The sequence below is a fragment of the Microtus pennsylvanicus genome, chromosome 6 (genome assembly GCF_037038515.1).
Source record: "Microtus pennsylvanicus isolate mMicPen1 chromosome 6, mMicPen1.hap1, whole genome shotgun sequence".
In the NCBI taxonomy this organism is placed as follows: Eukaryota; Metazoa; Chordata; class Mammalia; order Rodentia; family Cricetidae; genus Microtus; species Microtus pennsylvanicus.
In genome coordinates this window covers 112,477,959-112,499,235 of record NC_134584.1, presented here as the reverse complement: position 1 = coordinate 112,499,235, position 21,277 = coordinate 112,477,959, and the positions used below count along the sequence as shown (strand labels likewise).

The following is a 21,277-nucleotide window of genomic DNA, read 5'->3' as shown; positions in this document are numbered from 1 at the left end:
GCTCCTGCCTATGTCTTAGGCATATATTGTCCTCATGTGTCTGTTTCTCTCTAAACACCACCACTTAGAGCTAACATGTCCTATCGTTTTCCCCCTCTTAATAAACACATTAGCTCCATCTAACTCTGACTTGTCCTGAATTCTTTTCAGCAGCGTAGTCAAACTCTAGCTTTACAAAAACTAAGTGGAGGTCCCTTATGGGGGTGTTCCTCAAGCTTCTGCTGGCAGTGAAATGTCTCCTCATTGATGATAAAATTGCAAGATTTTAAAATCTGTGTATGTGTGGTCCATGGTGTGTCTGTGGTATGGTGTTTGTATGTAGTATATGCATTTGCGTGTTTTCAGGTGCACCTGCACATATGTGTGTACCCGTAGCTGTGGGGCCAAAGGGTGACACTGATCTCTTTCCTTGATGGCTCTTCATGTATGTTTTTCTCAGACAGGGTCTCTGACAGAACCCAAGTTCATCAGCTGAGTTAGACTGCCTAGCCAATGAGCTCCAGAGACCAACTTGAGCTACCCCCACCCCAAATGCTGAGGTTACAGAAGTGTGCCACCATGCCTGGCATTGTACAGAAGTGAGCTTGAGTCCTCCTCACACTTGTGAGGCAAACACTTTACAGACTGAGCCATCTCTCCACCCAAACATCACATTTGAATGAAAACGTCGGAGGTAACATTTGGTTTAGAGGCACTACAGTGGCAATATCCCTAACCCGGGTAAAGTAACAGGAACAGAAGACATTTGTGAACTTCTGGTTTGACTCGAATAACTCCCCAGACCCCTGACGCCTTTCAGAAGTCAGAGTGGATAATATATCGAGACCAAGGCTTCCCATGCTCTCATCCATTTTCAATTAAAAAAAATAAATAAACTACAGAGCCTGAAAGAACATATTTAAGGTGGACTTTCTGTCTCCTCTCTGATCAGAACTGAAGCAGGAACCTGATGCTTTGCTTATAGGCTTTTTCCAATGTTAGCTGAAAATAGTGCTATTGATTTTCTCCTTGATTAAAAAATATGATGCCCACCGTTCACAGAACAAAACAATCCGAGGCAGGAGAGAGTTCCCCTGTAGTCTCACTACAAACATGACCTTGTAGTCATAAATACAATCTTTATCTTTTTTGGTGGGGGGGGGTTGTTGATGTAGACCAGGCTGTCCTCCAACCCACAGAGATCCACCTACCTCTGCCTCCCAAGTGCTTATGCCACCTGACACTCAAAGACAATCTTAAAGTAATTCTTCTGCTGTTTGGGGATCAATCAATAAATAAAGTGTATACTTTTACAACCATTAATTTCATGTTTTTAGTATTCTTATAGATTGGCAGGAACCCATTCAGACACACTATCATAATTTAATTTTTAAACATTTTAGCTCAATGACAATCTAGTAAAAAAAAAAGGCATTTATAAACTATCAAAACAGTACCAACCTTAGTTTACAATCAATTTGAAAATGACAACAGAGGTGACCTTTCTTTAAAATTTCTCAGAACTGTTTCAATGGTTTTGCCTAAAATCCAAATGAACAAAAAAGCCTTCAATTGTCATGGTGCATGGGCTGTTTCCTGTTGATCTTCTTCCAAAAGCTTACTGAGCCTGTTTTACTCCATTCAAACTAGACAGGTGAGGCTTTTCACAATTGTAAATAAAATGTGAAAGACTGGATTGTGAATTTTACTAAATTCATTACATGGGAATGTTCGCCAGCTTGTAACCTATGGCAATCTGCACTGCATGGCGGAGCTCTTGTCCTGACCAAGGACTCCAAACAATTGCGTTGTACACTTCCCTCTGTGCTAGCCATTCCAATACAAAGTAAAACAATCCATCAACCCATTTTCTCAGGCTTCTAAATCTTTCTCCTGGACATTTCCATCACTATTTTCATTGCGTGTGACTTTGAACAAACACATCCATCGACATACTCAAACCTGAAGTGACAGGCAAAATTTTCATTTAGCCAGATTCTCTGTCCTGCACAATCTCATTTTCAAAGGCTTTCATAGGCTATAATGCTCGGCTGGAATGAATGATGTTGAATCTAGATCTAGGACATTATCGCATTCAGGGGAACTAAACATTAGTTACCTGTAGGTCTCCCATCCTCAAAACAGTAACTAATGAGAACTTCTCCTCACACAACTCCCTCCCCCAGCTACTCCTCACAGAGCCATGCTCTCTGTGCCACAAGAGATAGCTTGTCTTCAAATGCTTGGAATGAACCTGCTAGAGGGTTGGTGGACTCGGAGGCTTCCGTGGAAAAGAGGAGAGCAAATGTGGAGGACTATGGGGAGAAACTCAGACCCTGAGAGGGACAGGATGAGCCTAGCTGGAAGATGGTTCGATGAACACTTGGGGTTAAAGGCCAAGAAGTGGCCAGTGCGCTGCTCCAGATTTGGGGACAGGAACAGCTGCTGATCCTACCTTAGTAGAGTCTCCTGACTTAGGACAACACCGCTCATGTCAACAGAGGATGAAGAAATCACATTTGGAGGAGAGAGCGCACATGGGTATGTAAAAAGCAGGAAGATGACTTTACTGAGTATGGGTACGAGGATGGTATAGTTATCTCCTTATGGACACATGTGAATGTGTATAATAAATCAGCACAAAGGTTGTGTGAGGAGTTTCCAGTCACGTGACTGAGCATATGCATGTGTGTGTGTGTGAAACACGATGTTTGAGGAGTATGTGAGTTTAAAGCACATGCGTGAAGAACCATGTGTACACAAGTGAGTGAGTTTGTTTGTATGATTTACGTATAACTTTGATCTTTCTTAAACCTAGCTACACTTTTTAAAAAGTAAAAAAAAAAAGAAAAGATTGCATTAGACTAAGTTCCCATCAAATTTTAATGTTACCACTTATTTTAAATTATGTTATTAAACCATTAAATGATATTTATTATGCATGGATGAAATATTACCCACCCATAATTCTAATGCATACCCAGAGAGGATGCATGGCATCCCAGGAATAAAGATCTGGCTTCCCGGCTCTATGTTTTCTTAGTCAACCTTACTTCTCCACACATCAATTTCCCTATTCCTCAGACATAGTCACTTTCAAGATTATGTGAGGGTAGATTTAAACACTTAATAGCATTATATGCTTAGTTCGAGGCCCAGTATATGGATTTAAATCTGCAACAGCGTGACATTCCACGGAACTCCGTAATTAAAACTAGCATCCTTGGTTAGCAGCACGGCTGGAATGACTCCTTCACTACAGTTGTCCAGGCCTACCTACAGTTTTTAATTATTACTACCTGTTGGCTATTGTGTCAGAAGTTGTTCAGCCTCTACAATTAACTCTCGAATCCTGCTTGCCATGCCCTGCGCCCATGCTCCTGCTGAGTTTATGGGGTCATGCTCACACCTTGATCAATACAACACCTCCAGCATTCCTAGGGGCAGTGATTCTCCTACTCCCACACAGAAGACAGTAATGGGATGCGACAGTGCCCATTAGACTAGGCACAAGCCACGTTCCCCTGCCTCGGAATATATCCACCTATCAGGGTATCTAAAGCCAGCTCGATAATCAACCACACAGGTTTCTGTACCTCATAGTCAATTTTACTGTTTGGATAAGAGACACAGTGTGTTGATTTTAAGGACATGTTTTGGTACATTTATGCCCTTCTCGAACTATAACAGGGTAGGGAAGTTGATCCAGTGGTTAACTCGCTTATTGTGTAAGCATAGTGACCTGAGTTCAGATTCACATAATCCCCACAAAGATGAACCTGATAGCATTTCTGGAACCCCAGAAATTCTCAAGAGGTTGCTAAGTGGAGACAAAAGAGTTCCTTAAAGCTCATAGTCCAAATAGCAAGAGAGCCTGTCTAACTCGAGGTAGAAGATGAGAAGGGACACCCAGGTTGTCTTCTTAACTCCACATGCTTGACATGATATATATATGTGTGCCCACATTCACACACAAATGGACTGTTGCTCAAATATTGTATACACACACACACACATTAAAAACAAATGAAAATAAAAACACAACAGCATGAGCAACAAACCTTGTGGGTTGGTAGTATGTTAATGTGTAATTAATAGCCACATATCTTATACTTATTATTAATTGTTATTCAAAATATGTTATACAAAGAAATTACTATTTTTTAATGTAGATACAATTCATTTCTGATATATCAGTAGTGAGAAAAATACATAACAAAAGTTTATTATCAACATTTTGAATAGGTCAATATGGAGATTGAGGCTGTCCTTACCTGTCTGAAATGCCACATGAGTCTATCTGAAGGTCACTGAAGTTGCCAAGGGACCCCTGCTGAACTGCAATCAGATCTACCATTTTGTTGTTGATGGATATGAGTCTCATGCATCCTTGAAATCCACCTACTGGGCTCTTACACCTCGATCCAAAGCTTTTGTCTGGGCAACCTGATAAGAACAAAGCAAAGTGAATCCACAGTGCAATATTAGAAAATCAGTATTCGGGATCACAGCAGAATTTAGATAGACAAATAAATAAATAAAACAGACAATTGATTATCTTCTGCATTAGAAGAGAGAAATAAACCCGCTGGAACCATTATTGGCTTCCTCTAAATCTATGCAAAGTGTTTTCTTTATTTCCATAGGATTCAAAGGAAGCCTCTACAGTGGTTATAATTGTGGGCACTGATTTAGCTTAATCTAAAATTAGAAGTTTAGCGATTGGATCCAAAATACTAAGTGTGCCAGTAAGCAGTGTCAAATTTCCTATAGCTTAAGAGGGAACTTAGTCTTTAAACTGGAAAACTCAAAACGTGAACTAGGATAAGTGTACACTGAAGACAAGAAAAGATAAATCGGTAATAATGAAATGCCTCTGCACTTAAACCTAACTATCTGAGAAGGAGATATATTGACATAGAATAAAATTACCAACTCTTTATTTGATTAAATACTTTATTTCCTTATACATGTAAGAGCCCCGTATATTTTTGACAAATACAAATGGCTAAATGTCAAAAAGTATTTCGCTGTTTGATTTTATTTATTTTTTGGCTCAGCAAAGAATGTCCTCTTTATGCCAATTTTTTTTAACATTTAAGATTTGTTCTCATTATTTAAATAACAAATATGATATTAGCCATTACTGTCTGGGTTTAATGATGTTCTAAATGTTTATTCAAGTGAAGTAAATAATTTTATGGAGTATGAGCACATATATTTCACTTACATATTTTCCATCAATCTTTCTTTGCTGCTATGGCTGTCAGCCATGACTACGATTTCACAGAATTAGAAGGGAAGCAGCAACTTCTTAATTCCTCACTGCTAGTTTTCCACCTGGAAATTTCCATTACAATTCAATATTTTCACCAAGGATATCTCTCTTTAATGCTTTCTTTTCCCAGCAAAATACATTTATATGGCAAGGGAAGACCAATACTATTTAAAACTATTAGCAGGCACTCTGAAATATGCTATTTTGATTTTAATGGAAATTTCAAAGTTTCAAATTTAATATATCAACAAAAGGCCATCACAGCTTTTTTGAGTAGTGATTTGAGGTACATAGTAATGTTTTCATTCCTAGTAATTAAAATTCTTCTGGACCATAGTACAGTGTTGTGTAGTTATATCCTCTGATGTGAATGCTTCCTGGAGGGAAGAGGCAGGCTTATAAGACTCAGCAATCACACAAAAGTTAAAAGACCTCCCCCTCCCCCGGGTTATATAAGCAGTAAGGAAAGTGCTGGGGAGAGGTGGAGGTGGTTCTGGTGCAGCTGCCTTGAAGTTATGAAGGTAATTCCAGAGATACAGTTTCAGTGAGTCAACATCCCATGGCAGAGTTAGCATCTGTGACACAAGTGCCTTGGAGCCGGCCATGTTCTCATAAAGGGCCCCAATAGACCCAATGATTCACAAACTACACTTGGATTGAATCATTTCTTTGGTCTGTTGTAGGTGCCCTATTTGGAGCAAAGAGACATTATCTCACTTTTTCCAGGGAAAGATACACTGCACTCAAGATTATTCTACTCTCTTTGGTCTGTTATCCAAATGGCAGGAGAGAGTAGAAAGGGCAATAGCTCATGGACACATGACAGTTCCGATACAGCAGGAGTGTAAATACTTGACTACATTCTTCTATGGCTAGTGTTGCCAAACACATCCCAAACTAAGTCAGAATGTATTAAATCATGCAGCATGTCTGCAGGAAGCAAGACAAGACAAACTAAATCACAAAGAAAGACAGAAAAAAAAACTGTAGACAATGCCAAGAGTCAGATCATGGGTACTTCATATTCCTGGATGCAATGTTCATTAAGAAATTCCAAGAGTAAAGCAGGATTCTATCAGGTTCCTCTCATTAGTCTTTGAAAAGGCAACCGTGGGCTAATACATTGCAATACCAGGGAGAAGTCGAATACTGTGAAAGCTAGTGAAAGTTCTAAAGTAGGAAGATGGCCGGAGAATTCTTAATGCCGAATTGATGAATGGATCCATTACCAGAGGCAGTCATTGTGTTAAATGCCTCTGGAGATGACACATAAATTACCAATGTGTGCTGCTTTTCCAGAAGGGAGATGCCATTTCATGGTGGACTGACCTGGTCCTCAGATACTTGATGCTTATTTTTTTGTACGGGGAACTAGAACATGCATACTCTGCATCTCCGTTGGCATCCCCAGTTTGTGATGCTGTGATACCCATCAAAAAAATGACATGAGGGAACTTATAGAAATTAGACATGCAACTATCTTCCATGCAGAGAACCAAGACTTAAAATGTGAGGCTGATAAATGGTCAAAACTGAGCGGTGCCTCATGGTGCTCTCTGATTTTTGCAAAGCACTCAATTGAAAGAAGAAAGGTGAAGAGGAAAGGGAGCAAGGTGATGGATAAATCGTGGATGTTTTGTGTTGCATACAGAGTTCTGCTCTTTGAGAAGGAGTCGTCCATCCTAACAGCCAATGGGCAGTCACTCTGAAGGCTGTAGAGTGGGGACAGAACCCAAGCTGTTGGGGCAGAATGAACTCTTCCCAGTAGAGTATGGCAGTTAAGTCAGTGTGACTGGATTTTGACACTATCACTTTGAACTTGCAGTTGCATTTGGAGACAAACACAGGAAAGACCATGGGGGAGTTTCTCAGAACGTGGTTTTTTTTTAAAAAATCATGAATATTTTAATAACTGGTAAAGAATTAACTGTTGCAAAACTGTGTTCTACCTAGACAAAGTAAGCTGCAGTGATAAAGGGATCTCCCTCCACACAGGACAAGTTTTGAGTGTTGAACAACTGGGACATGATGTTGTGGAGGGACAGTAAACTTCAAGTTAGAAAATGAAAGAGTGTGGTCATCCCACTGCCATTACCAGCCTGGCAATCAGGCCAGTGTTGGATTGCCAGCACTGATGTGGGATGCCCTTCTGTGTACTGTGAATATATTTTATTACCATTGATTAATAAAGAATATGCTTTGGCCTATGGCAGGGCAGAATATAGCAAGGTGGGAAATCAAAGCAGAAACTGAGAGAAAGGAAGTGGAGGTGGAGGTGGAGAGACGCCAGCCCTTGCAGGAGGAGTAAGATGCCAGAGTATTACTGGTAAGCCATGGTGTACGGAGCGATAAACAGATTATTAGAAATGGTTAATTTATATGTAGAGCTAGCCTTAAGAAGCCTGAACCATCGGCAAAACAATTATAATTAATAAGCCTCTGAATGACTACTTTATAAGCAGCTGCAGGGACCAGCAGGCAGAAGAGATGCCAGTCCAGCAGGAATGGGTAGGGTAGAGAAAAGTCACCAATGACAGAGCACTGCACTTTAGAATGCCCTACTTTACCCCTTCCCCAAACACGACTTTGCTAATGTTACCCAGAGTTTCTCAGGGAAACTATGCATTTAATGTTTTGGGATACAGAATTCCTATTCCCCAAATCCTAATGTGTTTGGTTTCTGCACTGACTGAATTTCTCAATGCATGCTTGAAGCCAAACCCTGAAAATATTGGGATAACTAAGATGCCACAGGGCATCTATTAAAAGGACATGGTGCTAGGGCTTTACTGTAGATGCTCTATAGCATATCTTTCAGGAATATCATAAATTCTTATAAATTTATAAACAATGGAAAAATAAAAATGAACTCTTAATTCAGATAGGAGTCATCTGGGGACCTCCTAGAGGATAAACAAGCATGACTTAGTCTTTCTTAAGTAAAACTATGTATGAGAAGATTTGCATTTTTTTAAATGTTTTTAGAGGGGTTGAGAGATAAATCTGTGGGTAAGAGCACTTGTACAACCACGAGGAAGCGAGTACAAATCCCCGGTAGTCAAATAAAAGCTAGGCATGGCATTACACATGCCTTTTGCCCAAGCACTGTGGAGACAGGTGGAGATAGGAGGATTCCTGGAGCTTGCTAGAGAACAGCCTCTCTTCAGGTTCATTGAGAGACCATGCTTCAAAGGAACAAGGTGGAGAGCAATAAGTCAGGATGCCTTACATCCTTCTTTGGCCTCCACATATACTGGGGGACATCTGCACCCGTGTGTGTGTGTGTGTGTGTGTGTGTGTGTGTGTGTGTGTGTGTGTGTGTGTGTACCACGTTCACGCTTGCAGACATACAAATACATCAAAAAGTCATTGGTATTCCTTAAATGTACATAAGATCTAAAACAAGGACAATAAAGAAAACTTAGATATGGGGTACACAGTAAAGCTCTGTGTAACTTTGCGATATTTCAGTAAATCTTGGTGAATCTAAACCATTTTAGAATAGTACAGAGTGTGACATGCATATCATAATAAACAAAAATTATAGCATGCATATAGTTCACTCTCAAATATACAGCGTGAATAAACAGAGTAGCCAGAGAAAATGCATCAAATAGCCAAGTATTACTAAATCTCAACATAGAGGTCATAAAATGCTGTAAGAAAGACAATTCCATTTTCATGATTTATTAACAGTTTTATCCAAGCTTCTATTCTTATTTTGTATCCTTTAACAGTATGCTTGGTGGGCTATTTTTATTATCTCTTTTTCTGTTCTAAATCCTTTCATTTGGGTTGAAAGCTCTGGGTTAACGTATTCCATATACCTTACTATTGATTAAAAACTATGTTCCTAGGGTAATCTCAAAATCCATCATGTTTTGTGAAGCAATTTAGTCCATAGATGAACAAATCTCAGTTTGGGAAGCAATTATATCATTTAAAATACTATTTTGCTGCTTTTTGCAGTATTGCATTACATGAGTTTTTTTCTTAAAGATTTTACATTAAATTGTGCATGCATATATGTTTCCATGTGTGTATATATAAGTATAGGTACCGCAGAAGTCAGAAGAGGGTGCTGGATTCCAAGAAGCTGAAGGAACAGGTGGTGTGAACCTCCATGTGGTTGCTAAGAGTTACATCTGGGTCCTCTGCAAGAGCAGCCAGCAAGTCATCTCTCCAGGCCCTTGCTTTTATCTTCCTTGTTTAACTTTGTTTTTATTTGTTCTTTAATTTGCATTTAACCTCTGGTGAATGGATCTGAGTTTTTATAACAATTTTTAAAAATCATTTGCATTTCATTGATAATTACTGAAATTAAAAATCATTTTTCATATCAAAATGATTCTAGAATTACTTTATTTTTAAGATTTATTTTATTGTTAATTTTGTGTGTGTGAGGGTGTGTGAGGGTGTGTGTGTGTGTGTTTATGTGCGTCGAAGATTGGAGGTATCAGATCACCTAGATCTAGAGTTGTAGGCAGTTGTGAACTACCTGACAGGGGTCTGGAAACAGAACTCTGATGCACTAGAAGAACAGTATGAACTTGAACCACCAATGCATCTCCCTGGCCCCAGAAGCAACTATTAAACTGTAGTCATGCAATAGCCAAACAACAGTATTATGGGGAATGCGATGACATAATTATGTCTTGCTACTGCCTGCACTCCCTATGTCGAAGAGCCTAGTATTTTCACTTCAGTTGTAAAAACTCATTTTTATGCCACGAGTCTGCTTTGCCAAGCTTTTATTTCAACCAACCATCCATAAGACTGCTAAACAGTTCATTTGTTCTGTTCCCTAAGGAAAAGGCTGACGCTGAAGGCTGCTGTCCTGCTTTTATCAAATGCGCTAGTGTATTTGTTTTTCTTCAACAAAGAGATCGAGTTGCTATGACTAATTAGGTTAGATTATTTGTCCATTGGCATAATATTGAGTTCTGTACTGGGCAGTGGGGAAGCAGTGAGAACCCTCTAGGGGAACTATGAGTCAGATCAGAGAAACACCGCAGTGACATCAACCCATCAAATCAGAGGATGGTGTACAAGGGCCATTGAACACTAGAAAAATCTAACAAAGCTTGAAAATAAGAATGGAAGAAAGTGACCTACTTAAAATAAATCTCATTATAAAAACCATAAGCATAAGGAAGTCTGCCTTATAGGAATTCATTTTAAGTCATAATTTGTCATTTTGATCCACTCAATATTTCCATGTTTAAAGAGAGTTAAAAAATAGTCCTGGGTTAGCAGGGTTAGCACTGATCAAAGCATGTGAGACACCATCCCCAAGACACAGAACTGGGAACACAAACATGATCCAATGGACCATATGACCAGACTCCGTTTCTTACCTCCAAAATAAAAGATGCCTCCTGAATTAACCTGCTCAGATCCCAGCCAATGAGAAGCCGGGGTGATGTGTCCATCCACGACCACACTCAGGTGATTCCTTTTAGCAGACAAGGAGACAGAGTGCCATTGGCCATCATCCAAGCCAGCACCTGAGGGGGGAAGTAGAGGAAAAGCTTTCAATAGCAAACACAAGACAGTCAGCGGCTCATGAGTAGCAGTAGACATTTCCGATCAACTGCAAGGCATGAATCTACTGAAGACTCACCTTCTCTGGGGGACACATTACAAGACATCCATGGATGCCCAAACCTTATATGTACTGTGCCTTTTTCTGCATATACATAACTACGATAAAGTATAACATACAAATTAAGCATAGTCAGCCATTAGCAGTAGTAACTCAAGACTAGAATCGAAAGAATATACCATAAGCATCATTGAAGCCCTATGAACTGTTTACTTCTGGGATTTTCCATTTAGTATTTGCAGACTGTAATTGACCACAGTCACTGAAGCTATGGAAAGTAAAGGCATAGATATCAGGATGTCATTTGAATTGTCCCCCATACCAAATGTGAAGGATATGCCTACAATCCCACTGCTTGGAAGGACAGGTGATACAGGAGAATTAGGAGTTCGAAGCCAGCCTAGACAACATAGTAAGTGAGGGAGAAAGGGAAAACAAAGGAGGAAACACACACACACTCACACATACGGGGGGGGGGAGAGTCTCTCGAGAGGAGCATTTTAGGATGTGGAGCCCTTGCACAGTCAAGCAGCTAAGTGGACTCAGTGGGTTTTCTCAAAAGAGCACATGTTGTTGGGAAGGAAAAGTGGTTGTTGGGAATGAGGAATGAAAAGGGGGGGGGTGGATTTGATCAAAACACATTTTATTTCTATATGAAATTATCAAACAATAAAGACATTAAAACCATATATTGTATACTAAATATCTTTTAAAGGGAAAGCATAAGGTTGTGTACATAGGTTTGGCCTAAGATTGCTAGAGAAAACCTTTGTGACCAGAGGCTTCACAGAAACACTTTCTCCCTAAGAGTAACGGTCTGACATCAGGCGCTCCCTGATTCAGCTCCATGCACGTATTTACTATGACTGTCAAAGTACATAGAACTGATTCTCCCTCGCCCCTGCTCACTCTTGCTCTCACTCTCTTTGAATGTAACAGACCCATTTCCAAATAAACTCCCAACGTTATAGAAATATAATATGGCCCTTAGGAAAACCATGGAGCTTCCACTGCAACACAGTCTCTAGCTCGTCTTAAGGCGACACTCATGTCATCGCCCTTCCTCTCAAAGGCAAAGGACACAATAGCTGTGTCCTAGGTGAACCAGGGATAGGGAAGCTGAACTCTCTGTGGTGGATTTGTCAGCCAGTCTTACAGCCAGAGACCACGCAAGTCAGCAAACCAAACTACAATCATCCTGTGAAGACGGGGAGGGGGGGCATTTGTAATCACCTTATTAAGCTGAAGGAGTTTCCCCCATGATTGCAGTGTGAAAGGCACCAATGCTCTCTTAAACTGGTCACATTGTTCTGTCATGCGTGTACTAAAAGGGACACAGATCCTACCCAGGCTTAAAAGCACACTGTCCTATCATCCAAGAAAGGAATTTTCCAGGAGCCAATTCCGGATTGCTATGTGAAAGATACTTGGGCCCAGCAATGAAGAAGGCAGATTAGATACTTACTAGAAAGGCTATTTCTGAAAGTGGACTCTACTGAAAAGATAGAATAGAGTTATAAAGCTCATGACTAAGATTAGAGTAAATTATGAAAAGTCCCCCATTTGTCCTTCCAGCATGACCTTTAGGAGTCTGCACTCAGAGTGGCAAACCTTTGCTTACTTACTTAACCCATAAGTGCAGGTCCCCATGTGTCCTCTAACTTGCCCACCAAGCACAGATGTGCCAAAATGAATGGCTCCAATCTGTTGTTTCTCCTTAGGCTTTTTTTTCTTAGAGTTTGCTTTTCCGTTTTCTTTTTCAATTAATTAATTAATTTTTAAAAGAAAACAAACTATGTTTTTTTCATTATACATATCAATCCAATTTCCTACTCCTTCCCTCCTCCCATTCCCCCCACATACCCTCCTGCCCCACCTACATCCAATCCTCAGAGAGGGTAAGGCACAAACAATGCTTTGGCGAAGGTCCAAGGTCCCCCCTACTATATCTAGGCTGAGCAAGGTATCCATTCAAAGAGAATAGGTTTCCTAAAAGCCAGTACATGCAGCAGGGATAAATCCTGGTGCCACTGCCAGCGGCCCATCAGTCTGCCCCAGCCATGCAACTGTCAGCCACAATCAGAGGGTCTAGTTTAGTCCTATGCCCGTTCCTTCCCAGTCTGGCTGGAGTTGGTGAGCTCCCATTAGCTCAGGTAGACTTTTTCAGTGGGTGAACCTATCATGGTCTTAACCTCTTTGTTCATATTCTCTTTCCTCTTACTCTTCAACTGGACATTGGGAGCTTAGCCCAGTGCACCGATGCCAGTCTTTGCCTCTTTTCTATCAGTTGCTGGATGAAGGTTCTATGGTGATATTTAAGATATTCATCAGTTTGACTATAGGCCAAGTCAAGATTGGGTCCCCCTCTCCTCTAATGCTTAGGGGTTAGCTGGGGTCATCCTTGTGGATTCCTGGGAATTTCTCTAGAGCGGGGTTTCTTGCTAACCCTATAATGCCTCCCTCAATCAAGGTATCTCTTTCCTTGCTCTCATCGCTGTCCTTCTTCCTTCTAGACTATCCCATTACCTCATGTTCTACTCACCCCTCCCCTTCTCCCCTCATCTATTCACCCCTCTACTTTCTCTTCTCCACCTTCCCCATGCTCCCAATTTTGTCAGGCGACCTCCTCTGTTTCGACTTTCCAGGTGGATCTATTTATGTTCTTCTTGTGATTCACCTTATTACTTAGCTTCTCTAGGATCATGAGCTATAGGCTCAATTTCTTTTGTTTATAGCTAGTATCCACTTATGAGTGAGTTCATACCGTATTCATCTTTTTGGGTCTGGGTTACCTCACTCAGGATAGTGTTTTCTAATTCCATCCATTTGCATGCAAAATTCAAGATGTCATTATTTTTAACTGTTTTTTAACTAATGCGTAAATATGCCACATTTTCTTTATCCATTCTTTGGTTGAGGGCATCTAGGTTGTTTCCAGGTACTGGCTATTACTATTAATTCTGCTATGAACATACTTGTAGTATGGTTGAGCATCTTTTGGGTATATACCCAAGAGTGGTATGGCTGGATCCTGAGGTAAGTTGATTTCAAATTTTCTGAGAAACTACCATGCTGATTTCTAAAGTGGTTGTACAAGTGTGCCTTCCCACCAGCAATGAATGAGTGTTCACCTTACTCTACATTCTCTCTAGCATAAGCTAGAGTTTTTGATCTTAGCCATTCTTACAGTTGTAAGATGGTATCTTAGAGTTGTTTTGATTTGCATTTCCCTGATGGCTAAGGATGTTGTGCATTTTCTTAAGTATCTTTTGGCCATTTGAGATTCTTCTGTTGAGAATTCTCTGTTTAGTTCTGTGCCCCATTTTTAATTGGGTTATTTAGAATTTTGATGTCTAAATTCTTGAGTTCTTTATATATTTTGATGATTAGTCTTTTGTCTGGTGTGGGGTTGGTGAAGATTTTATCCCATTCAGTAGGCTGACTTTTTGTCTTATCGACTGTGTCCTTTGCTTTACAGAAGTTTCTCAGTTTTCAGTGGTTCCATTTATTAATTGTTGTTCTCAGTGTCTGTGCTACTGGGGTTACATTAAGAAAGTGGTCTCCTGTGCTCGTGCATCGAAGAATACTTCCCACTTTCTCTTCTATCAGGTTCAGTATGGTCGGACTTATATTGAGGTCTTTAAACCATTTGGGCTTGAGTTTTGTGCATGGTGATAAATATTGTTCTATTTTCATTCTTCTACATGTTGACATCAGGTTATGCCAGCACCATTTGTTGCTTTTCAAACACTTATGCTGATGAAATTTCTAGTGGTCAAACTCTCCTATGATTGTGAGTGAATGAGTGCATGTGCCTGCACCCATGTCTGTGTGAATGCACGCATGTACATGCCACATTGTGCTCATGGAGGTCAAAAGGTCTTGGGTGTTAGCTCTCCCCTCTTCTTGCTTATGAGTCCTTTGTTGCTCACCGTGGCACATGCCAAGCTAACTGACCTGCTAACTACTGTGGATTCTCCCATATCTGCTTCCCTTCTTGCCATGGGAGAATTAGGATTACAGACATGTACCACCACATCTGGTACTCTCAGGAATTTAGACTCAAGTCCTCACTCTTGTTCCGCACATGCTTTATCCACTGAATAATCGCCCCAGCCCTGATTTTGGTTCCTTCTTTAGTTACAGAGTTTGATATGCAGCCCAAGATGATTTCAAAATCAGTATCACCCTATGTCAGCAACCCACTTGCTGGGGCTCCAAGGTGTGTACTGCTTTGTCTGGCTTTCATAATGATATGTTTCTAACACATGATAAAATGGATTACTATAAAATCCATGTTATATCAAGTACAGGTCTAGGGACTGAAGAGATGGTTAGTAGTTAAGAGCATGGCCTGCTCTTCCTGAGGACCAGAATTTGATTCCCTGCACCCACCTGGTACTTCATAGTCACCTGTAACTCCACCCCTAGAGATCCAATCCCTCTTCCAGCCTCTAAAGACCCTTCATGCACAAGGCACACAGGCATGAATGAAGACAAAACATCCACACACATAAAATAAAAACTGAAAATGAAACATTAAAAAATGTAAGTCTACTAAGCACATGCTTATGCCTTCTATGGATTTCTTTGTGCAGTAACCATTTCCAAAAGCTTTATGTCTGTTCTTATACTTGTGGATTCAGACAAACCCTGCAGAGAGATCATAGTGGTCCAAGGATTGCGCTTTGTGTAGCTGTGCCCTGGGCATCTGCTGACTGGGCACGGGACAGAATTAAACCAAAGGCTGGGGCAGGCCTTTGGAATCTTACTTTCCATATGGAAGCCAAGTTAGATTATGAACAAAAGATTGGCAGGACACCCCACGCTGCAATTTGGCCCAGTGAAATGCAATCATTTAACTGGCCAGCAGGTTAAGAACTGGGGCCACACTTCCAGAGAGGCCTTTAGAAAGCTGAAATTTGGTGTAATAGACATCATTTACCTGTGGAGTAGACGTATTGCCTGTCAACGGGATGGATTGCTCAAATTAAAACATGAGTGATCCCTAACATATGTCGATTAGCCCTACCTAGTAAATCAGACTCCACTTCACTTTCCCACCTCCAATCTGATAGGAAGTGTCCCCTTTGAAAGCCACACTACAGTTAAAGGGAGGAACCATGCAACTTGTTCTTTTTCCTTATTAATTATATTACCTAACTCAACCCTATCGCTGCTTTATTAGTTATTCTTCTCATTGCTGTGACAGAATACCGGACAGCAGTGACTTAAGAAAGGAAAGGTTTATAGGACTGAAAAGATGACTCATTGGTTCAGAATGCTTGCTGCTCTTCCACAGGACCTGAGTTCATTCTCAGCACCTGAACTTGGTAACTCACAATCTACTATAACTCCAGATTCCCTGAGAACCCTCTTCTGGCCTCCATGGCCACTTTCACACACACACACACACACACACACACACACACACACACACACAATCTTTTTTAAAAAGAAAGAAGGTTTATTATGGTTTATGGCTAGATGTCATGGCAGAATTCCTGATGATAGGCGTGTATAGCTGAGATTATTCCCATTCCAGTAGGAAAAACAAAATAAAACAAACAAAAAACAAATCAAGAAACCAAACCCAGAAAAAGATCATACCCAAGGTAATCCTCAACAGCTCAGATTCACTATCCCACTTCCTCTAATCTTCCCTTCAGAGTCAAACTTTACACAATTCCAAACACCACCCATAGCTGTGGACTAAGAATCCTAAGCCATGAGCCGGTGAGGGAGATGTTTTGCACTGAAACTATTACACCCATCACTAATAATTCCTTTTCCATCCTGGGCAGCAAGACCAGGGCCATGAGGAGGCAAGGGCTCTACCACCGAGCTATAGCCCAGGCCCCACTCATCTGGGGAGTAAATACATTGTTGCTATATTAATAAAGTAATAATTGCAACAGTGTTCTTGAGTAATGCTTCGCAAGCACTGTTTGGTGCCTTCTATGTATTGTGTATTTTACACCACAATGGTTATTACCCTTGTTTTAATTCTGAAGAAAATGAAGCTTTGGGAGACTCAATGATTACCGTGGGTGCTATCCAGCTAGTAAGCAACAAAAACAAACCAGAAACCCTTGCCTGACTCTAAAACCCACGATTTTCTCTGCCTATAAGGCAGGTGCTCTCCTTATTTTTCTTCACGTCGGATAATCCACTTTGAGAAGGGAGAAAGGCAGGGCTGGCAATCAGGCATGTGGCTATGAAGAAGCTAAGCCGTGAGAAGCTGGCTGCCATGCAGGGCCAGGTGAAGGACCTGGAGCTATCCCACTGAACATAAGTAAACTCCCAGAATGCCAACATCAGTAGCTATGCGACGATAGGATCAAGAGAAGAAACCAAAACTATTTCTAAGCTGCCTATAGTGGTGCATGCCTGCCTATAATCCCAGCACTTGGAAGGCAGAAACAAGAGAAGGGCTGTAAGTTCAAGGACAGCCTAGTCTACATAGTAAGCTCCAGGCCAGCTAGCAAGGTCTTTTCTCAGAACAGCAAAGGAACAAACAAACAAAAACACTACTATTTCAAATTCTTGGTTGTATACAACCCCCAAAAGATATAAGATTAATGTATAAACAAGAAGCATACTAAAGTTCTCCCTCCTCTAAATAATGTGAATAACTACTGTCACTGTTTAAATGTTTAATGTCCCATTGCAGGTTAATGGTTTGAAAGATTGGTCTCTGGGTGATGCGACTTTGAGGCTGTGGAACCTTCAAGAGGTAGAGCCTAGCTAATGGAGGCAGGTCACCAGGATCTTCTTCTGAAGGCTAGCTGTAGAACAATCCCTAGGTCTGGCCTCTCTGCTTCCTGACCAGATGTGGTGTTAACAGGCTCCTGTATCACACATTCTGTGATAATGAAGCCTACTGCTCCAACATGCCTTTCCCGGGATGATGGGCTGAAACTCCCCAAGGCCGTGAGCTAAGCCAGTCCTTCCTCCCTTACATGGCTTCTGCCAGGAGTGGTGATGCCAGCAACACACACTAAAATGGCCACTGCAATGAGTAATTTCTCTCGTGTCCGTTATTTCATCATGATTTCTTCCTTTCATCCTTCTAGATAACGATTACAAAAATACCAGATCATAGAATTATCCCCACTTCCCGAGAGCATTTCATCTACAGCGAATGTTCGCTCTCTAGACACACCAGTCAATGAACATAACCCCAAATTGTATGTCATTCTCAATATGTCTGCATCCAATTGCTCACGTGAGTCTTCTTGCAATGAGCAACAGCCTCAAGGTGCTCAAATACCAAATATGTCCAAGGTGGAAGTATTTGCAATTGCAGGTGGTGGAAAGAATGGAATTGTTCCAGAGTCTTCTCTTCCTCAACCCAAGTATGCAACCCTTGTCTCTGGGTCAAGCCATATAACTGTTACACAGATCATAGCAGGAAGTGAGAAGGTTTTTATCTGCTTTCTCCTGTGTAATCTGCAGGCCTGTCGTAAATTGCTATAGAAACAGTCTGACAGCTCAGCTGCCCTCAGCCTCTGCTTAGACTGTAGCAGGCGTCTAGAAGGGGAGATAGATAAAGAAAAGCACCAAGTCTGCCACTTAAGGAAGATCCTCTGCAAAGGGGCAGGAGGCAATTACATGTATGCAATCACTCAAGGAGCCCCTGAAGAGTGACGCTCCATCTCCAAATCTATCTCAGTGCTCTGAAATCACAGGACTCCTAGGTTTACTAACTATCGTCACTAGCCAGAATTAAGGACCCAGATCACTAGATAGCTCCTGTCAGGGGGAAAATATAGGGGTCATTGGTAACTATCGCTTCAGTGGAGGGCAGGAGTTTGAAGGTGACAGGTTTACAGAGTGAAGAGAGGAAGAGATTAACAAGGAAAGGGGATGAGGTGGAACTAAAGAATGATTTCTACTTGGGGAGAAACACCAAGAGGGTTGTACCATTGCCAGGGACACCGTGATTGCAAATGTCTACCAAAACACACACTTCAGACAGTACAAGCGATTACCACAGGCAACTTCTGCTCTGGGGCCAAAAAGCTTGTCCACAGGGCTGATTTTTCCAATTAGGCAAAAATGCTAAGATTATTGAAGGAACTCCAAACTTGACAGCAAAGAATTTCATTTCCAGTAAGAAAATGTGACTGCATTGTTATGTTAGGTCCTTGAAGGCATCTGGAGGGGTTTTGATTTGCATCTCTAACAGTGGCAAGGGCTGAAAATACCTTGTGTCATGAGGGATTTCAGAGCCCTGCTAAAACATCTCATGATTTAGGCTAATATACTACCATTAATATTTCAAGGATGGCTTAGGTTCACATAGTATTTTCAAATAATTCCAAGTGACAATTTGCCAACAGTGCACTCCATTACAAATTTATCCTGATAATTCAGATATTTGCATAATTCAGTTCTTCCTCCTTATAATTTAGTTTCTTTCACTAGGAAAGGTAAAAATAACTTTAATTTTTCAAACCCTAAGGATTGTTGATTCATATGTCTAATAACTATGAACATTTAAGTCATCCCTATTTAATGAAAAGATTTAGTGTAGTATAGTACCCCAAATGACCCCTAGTGAAAGGTCATTTCCTATGGGAAAAGAAGCTAACCAGGTACCAACTACCATTTAAGTAATTCATTTGTAAATTTTAAAAAAAATATTTGCTCCACTGAAATTCACAAAAATTAACATATATCCCATAACCTACTTGGGGTGCACTTAATAAGGTTTGACAACGAAATCAACAGCTGTATAACAATGACTTAAAATAAAGTCATGTGTAACTGTTGGATTGGTATTATGTTGTAGCAAATCTTTTTGTTACATAAGGATGGCTTAAACTTTCATAGTTATTAGATATATAATTTTGAAGGAAACTGGAAAAAAAGAGTGGGGTGAGTTGGTGGCCCACGGTTGCTATTTTCAGTGTAATTTATTTTACCACCCTGACACTCCTAGTTAGATTCCTTATTATAAGCTATGAAAATAATCATATAAAGTCACATGATATCATAATGGATTTTGCCTTCTCCATGTTCAAACATTCATTTAGAGATTTTAAAAATCACTTAGGGTATTCTATGCAGAGCTATACCTAGTAATTTATTAACCACACATTCCTGAAAAGAGGTTGGAAGTGAGCTAGCTTCACGCAGCTCACTACAGTAATGTTGTACCGAAGCAGTTCTTTAAGATGTTGAAAACTAGGCTTGGCTGTAACCACTTCAGAGGATGCTAAATGCATCACAATACTCTACACACTGGTGACAAGCTTACATTTTTAGACTCTCATTTTAGGAGTCTCTTAATTATTCATATGACACTGATTAATTTATTTCCTTTGGTCCAGACTACAAATCCACCACATTGAACATTACATAAAAGTCACAGTATAGTACTTCTCAAAAATTATAATTTATGCTGATTTTCTAACACTGTAACTTAAACTGTAGTGATGCAGGAACATGAATGGCAATAAACATATACACACAAAGGATCCCTGTGCTGGCTGGTTTTGTGTCAACTCGACACAAGCTGCAGCTTTTGGAAAAGAGAACCTCAATTGAAAAACCGCCCCTACCAGATGGACCTGTGGACAAGCCTGCGGTATGTTTTCTTGATTGATGATTGATGTGGGAGGGTCCAGCTCACTGGAGGTGGTGCTGCGCCTTGGCTAGTGGTCCTGGGTGCTCTCTGAAAGCAGACTGAGGAAGGCATGAGGAGAAAGCCAGAAGCAGCATTTCTCCATGGCCTCTGCATCAGTTACTGTCTCCAGATTCCTGTCTTAACTCCTCCGATGATGGGCTGTGATGTGGGAGTGTAAGTGAAGCGAACCTTCTCCCCTCCTGGTTCCTTGTGGTCATGGTGTTTTCTCACAGCCTCAGAAAGCCTAACTAAGCACCATGCTAGCACCGATTTGTATACATACTTTTCTTATTAGTTCCAGACTCTATTTTAACTTTTCTCATTTTTTTCCTCTCCTAATCATATTCTATAAATGTTGGTCATGGTTAATATATAGGAATAGTACAGTAACATCTATAAATTGTTTTTAAAGATCATTTATTAAATTAATGCAGCAGTTTACCCCAATGTGACCTCTAGCTGCCAGGAGTAGATGCTATACTGTCCATGAAAAGCTCTGATGGAGATTCCTTGTTGAGAGCTCTATCATTTTAATGAAGAGACAAATATATCCCTCACTCACAGCTCTGACCTAGATTGAACATTAAGTTTCAAGACACATATAAAGTCGCCTTAATTATATTACCTCTAATTGATAAAAAAAGGATGCTATATGGTACACAAATACAGAGAATTTCAATTGGTTACGCAAATGACAAATTTTCACAAATCTTTGCCTGTTTAAAAATGTATCCAGTTTTAAACGTAAGGTAACCATTACAGGTACATTTGAATTTTAGGA

The 21,277-nt window shown here is 40.5% G+C and overlaps 1 protein-coding gene across 4 annotated transcripts in view; it reads right to left on the bottom strand.

Annotated features, from left to right (window-relative positions):
- The window catches only part of Cntnap4 (contactin associated protein family member 4), a 280,867-nt gene that overhangs the window by 88,073 nt on the left and 171,517 nt on the right, over positions 1 to 21,277 (bottom strand). For all 4 annotated transcript variants that reach the window (XM_075977396.1, XM_075977397.1, XM_075977394.1 and 1 more), the window contains exons 9-10: positions 10,615 to 10,764; positions 4,254 to 4,425 (exon numbers count right to left, since the gene is read on the bottom strand). In XM_075977396.1, the coding sequence (XP_075833511.1) occupies positions 4,254 to 4,425; positions 10,615 to 10,764 (322 nt within the window). The remainder of the gene's footprint in view (positions 1 to 4,253; positions 4,426 to 10,614; positions 10,765 to 21,277) is intronic.